This window comes from Protobothrops mucrosquamatus, unplaced genomic scaffold (genome assembly GCF_001527695.2).
Source record: "Protobothrops mucrosquamatus isolate PMUCROS unplaced genomic scaffold, P.Mucros_1.0 scaffold2485, whole genome shotgun sequence".
NCBI classification, from domain to species: domain Eukaryota; kingdom Metazoa; phylum Chordata; class Lepidosauria; order Squamata; family Viperidae; genus Protobothrops; species Protobothrops mucrosquamatus.
This window is the reverse complement of record NW_015388553.1, coordinates 50,275-55,044: the sequence shown is the minus strand read 5'-3', so window position 1 is coordinate 55,044 and position 4,770 is coordinate 50,275. Positions and strand designations below refer to the sequence as shown.

Genomic DNA, 4,770 nt, shown 5'->3' with positions numbered 1-4,770 from the left:
AAATAAATGATTCCTCAAGGCCCATGCCATACAGGGCTTTAAAGGTAGTAACCAACATCTTGAATTGCTTTTGAATATATGGTGAATGAATAAATAAATATAATCTATCTATATATAAATAAAAATGTAAATGTTCGTTTGTTCAAAATCTTAAATCTCCGAAAGTTCTTCACCGATTGCTTTGAAATTTTGACACAAAGTTGCATTCGAATACGCGTGTGTTTTTATATACCTACTATTATATAGATGTCACACCTGTGACAGGTAAAAACATGCTCTTTAAAGCATAAAAACATGCTTTAATGAGCAATGTCGTAGAAGCAACAATCTTGACAGGACCTTTCAAAGGTGAAGATGTCCTCATTCCTCGCATTCCTATGATTCCAACGGATATGCCATTTCAATTTAAGAGATTGCAATTCCCAATTCGATTGGCGTTTGCAATCACCATCAACAAAGCTCAGGGCCAATCTTTAGAATTGTGCTGTTTAGATCTAGACACGGATTGGCATTTGCAATCACCATCAACAAAGGTCAGGGCCAATCTTTAGAATTGTGCGGTTTAGATCTAGACACGGATTGCTTCTCACATGGACAATTATATGTTGCGTGTTCTAGAGTCGGCAAACCAGACAATCTCTATATCTGCACAGACAATGGAACAACAAAAAATATTGTATACCCACAAGCATTGTGAAATTAAACATATTACAAACGTGTGCTTTCTCTTTTCTTTCTTTTCCATTTAACCAGACTGAGCCACAGCAACGCATGGCCGGGTACAGCTAGTACTCAATATATTTCTTACAATAATATGTAAATATCAGAGTTCAGTTGATTTTGTACAACTACTTTGGATCTAACCCATTATGTACACAACTGTTTACATATACAGTACATATAGTCTTTGTTGAAGTTATCAAAATAAATTGTAGTGCTTTGAAACAAGAAAAATATATTTAAAAGGAAACTTTCAGGATCTTGTAATATTTCAGTCTGGTCTCAGCTTGGAAATGTCCCTGGCACGGCTTGGAAAAGTGGTTCCCAAATCAAGCATCTTGTTCCTGTGTGACATGCAAGAGAAATTCCGCCCCAACATCAGCTACTTCCCTCAGATTGTGTCTGTGGCAGCTCGGATGCTGAAGGTAAACACTGGAGGGTAAGGACAAAGAAGTTTGACATGATCTAGAGACAGGAGAGAGAGAGAGAGAGATGAAGGGATAGGGAAAGAAATTATTTCACTAAATGGTTTTGATTTGGTACCCAATCAAAGTACCCAAAGTACAGCAATTCAGGATTCTAAATAATGGGTTCCAGAATTCATTCAGGTGTTACAAGGAGGCCAGGCTTTAGCTGTTAGGGATGTTACCCAGCAGGTTCCTCCAAGACTGAGTCTAGTCCATAATCCTGAGGTAGGTATTGCCCTAATTTTAGTGACTGTCTTGGGGGCTGCTTAGCAAGAATGTTTAGCATTTGCTGTCAGTGTTGGCAAAACCAGGCATCACAACATATTGTTTTTACCAAGTGTCATGGCAGTGATGAGGTGCCTAGGCAATTGGTTTTTTGGGATCCAGAAGACAATGAACAATCCAGTAAATATAGGGATTTTAAGCTCTGTTATTAACTCAAGCAAACAGATGTAAAAGCTTAACATAAAAAGCATATATATACCAAGCAAGATAATACCCAAATTTCTTACAAGCTGTCAGGATCTCCTTAATAATGACAGCAGAGATGTCCCAATGGGGGCCAATTTCCACGGTACCTAGTGCTAGGCTTCAGGCTGAAGTTTCCTGCAAACAACAAACAACCCACCCCCACCCCCCCGATTTTTATCAAAGCCTGGTACCATGACTTCATGGCCCTGCTATGGTCAGGAGATTGCAAGAGGGCCTGCTGACCTTGACTGGTGGCACATGACTCTGGGATGGGAATGAAAAGCCTGAGACTTTCACTGTGAGTAAAGCTATGTGAAGATCTAGCAAACAGGAATAAAAAATAAGCAGGCTAGCTCAGAATGAGCTCTAAATTTCTAGACTTTTCTTAATGTGAAAGAGAAATCAAAATATGTCACCAAACTCCTCAAAATAACAATGGTCTTCTGCATTGCCACTACACAAGTACTTCTGGGGATGCTCCCTCGATTAGAGGGCCTTCATAAAACACAGGCCATTAAGGCAAGGCTAAGGTGTCTTGTGCAATTTCTTAGATGGACACCAGGGGTCAGCATAAAATCAGCGTCTGAAAAGCTCACCTCTCCATCCAATTTGGGAGTCCAGCTTGTTTTCACCCTACCCATCCCCAAGGCCCTGTTCTGTCTCCTGACAGGTTGCTGAAGCTCTTGAAATCCACACTGTGGTTACCGAGCAATACCCCAAAGGTTTGGGTCCAACAGGACCGGAGCTGGGAGCTGAAGAATTGCCCAAATACACCAAAACATGCTTCAGCATGCTTATCCCAGAGGTGGAAAAAGAGATGGAATCTGTTCCCAACTTGAAATCCATACTTCTCTGTGGAATCGAGACACAGGCTTGCATCATGGTATGAGATCAGGAAACTGGCTTTTGGGGGTAAGGCACAAGAACTGATGCCAGGGTAGACAGGCTACCTATGCAGCTTTTATCAGTGTACCAGTAGAAGAGAATATTTGTAGCTCACAGTTGAACTGTGAGGTCCTTGATGCTCTCTGAGCTTGGTTTCATCAATGTTCAGCAGAAAGGCAGTAAACTCAGCTCCCCTCCTATTTGTGCTGCACAGAACCCAACTGCATACGTATATATATATTAAAAATAACATTAAAAATAGAAGATCGATTCAGGAGGGACCAGGACGGTACCAGGACTCTCTCCGCCCGGGGGACCTTGTGGACCTGTTGAGTCTCTGCCTCAAAACATATTTTACGTTCCAGGGCAACACGTATGAGCAAATAAAGGGTACTCCCATGGGATCTCCCATTTCAAGTGTCATAGCTGAGGCCGTGTTGCAGCAATTAGAGCGCATAGCGATGGCTCAGCACCCCCCCTAAGTTCTGGGCCCGCTATGTCGACGACAACTTTGTCATTATCAAGAGGAGTCGCAAAGCTGACTTTGTGGGTGCACTCAACTCAGTGTGCGCGAACATACAGTTTACGGAGGAGGAAGAGCACCAGGGTAGGTTGGCGTTTTTGGATGTTTTGATCCACCGCCAACCGGATGGAACCCTGAGGACCCAGGTCTACCGTAAACCCACGCACACTGACAGGATTTTACATTATAACAGCAACCATCCGGTGGCCCACAAGGTCAGCTGTATTAGAACGCTCTTTAAAAGGGTGGACTCCCACTGCAACACGGCCAAGGCTAGACTGGAGGAGAAAAAACATCTCTTCCGCACCTGTAGGCGTAATGGGTACCCCGTAGGGTTTATCAAACGCCATGGCACCCTAACTAGGCCCCCTAGTAACTTGCAAACAGGGGTGCTACCGTCCCAGGCCACCCGTATTGCTCTCCCCTATATTAGTAACGTTTCGGAGGCTACAGCTAGGCTGTTGGCACCCTACAATGTAAGGGTGGCACACAGACCTGACCGAACGTTACGCTCCTGTGTTATGAGACCTAAAGACCCGCTGCCCACCACTGAGAAGTCTGGGGTGGTGTATAAGATCAATTGTAGTAATTGCCCCATTAATTATGTGGGGGAAACTTCGAAAAGAATTAAAACAAGGGTCCAGGAGCATAAACTTGCGATCAAAAGAGGGGAGCAGTACTCCCAAATTTTAACTCATATGGTGGAGTCTGGTCACAAGTTTGATTTCGATGGAGTGAGGGTAATTGCCACCAATGCTTCGAAGAGTGGCAGGTTGCTTAAAGAGGCTTGGCTCTCGGGAGAAGGATCAGTCAACCGGCATGTGGACCTGCGCCCAGCGCACTTAACGATGAGAGCGTGGGAAGCACGTACCCGATTACCATGGAGAAAGCGACTAGGTAACAAAAACTTTGCACACTCACCAGAAAAGACCAGCATTGGAAAGAAGCAAGACCTACGGTCCAGAGCCCCCTTGGTTGAGAACCGGCATGCACGCTCTTCGCAGGCAAGGGAACCCATCGATTCCAACGCCCCGCCGCCCGATTTACTGAACAGCCCTCCGCACCATGACCAGCATTTGGGAGCAAGGACAGTACGCACGCTGCCCGGGGGATGGAATGGCTACCATCCCAGGGGCCGTACAAACCCCCCCGCCCAGGACACGACAGTGGAGACAGCAAGAAAGGGGGAGGTAACATCTTTGAGACCCCCACCATGCCACCGCACCTGTTCGGACTGGCGCAATGTAACCACACCCCCGAAGGACACGCAAGGGGTTAACACCCATAGCCGCTCCACCATAGGACTAGTAACGCGCTCCCAGGCAGCAGCGTAGCGAAGGCGTGAGGAGGAGAAAGCCACCAGCAAACTAGGAACGGCATCGGGCCCCGTAGAAGGAGAGAAGGGAGGTTGCCGATCGGATGGAGTATCGGAACGGGTGCCCGTGGGAACGCCCACCACCCCCACGATTGAACAACGGAACCTACGGACTGATCTGTGTGATGGCTTGGGGGTTGGTGGGAGGGACGGGAGGAAGATCCCCATCAGAGGTAGGAACGGCACGGGTATCAGTGAAATGGAAGGAAAGAACACAGTGGAGGTTGTGAGTGGATGCAGGATCCCTAGGACTGGTATCAGTGAAATGGAAGGAAAGAACACAGTGGAGGTTGTGAGTGGATGCAGGATCCCTAGGACTGGACTTCACC

At 46.1% G+C, this 4,770-nt stretch overlaps 1 protein-coding gene across 1 annotated transcript in view; it reads left to right on the top strand.

Annotated features, from left to right (window-relative positions):
• Positions 1 to 1,011: 1,011 nt before the first annotated feature.
• The window catches only part of LOC107295782 (isochorismatase domain-containing protein 2-like), an 8,210-nt gene continuing 4,451 nt past the window's right edge, over positions 1,012 to 4,770 (top strand). Inside the window, exons 1-2 of the mRNA XM_015825103.1 lie at positions 1,012 to 1,145; positions 2,329 to 2,541. Of these exons, the coding sequence (XP_015680589.1) occupies positions 1,014 to 1,145; positions 2,329 to 2,541 (345 nt within the window). The 5' untranslated portion in view covers positions 1,012 to 1,013. The remainder of the gene's footprint in view (positions 1,146 to 2,328; positions 2,542 to 4,770) is intronic.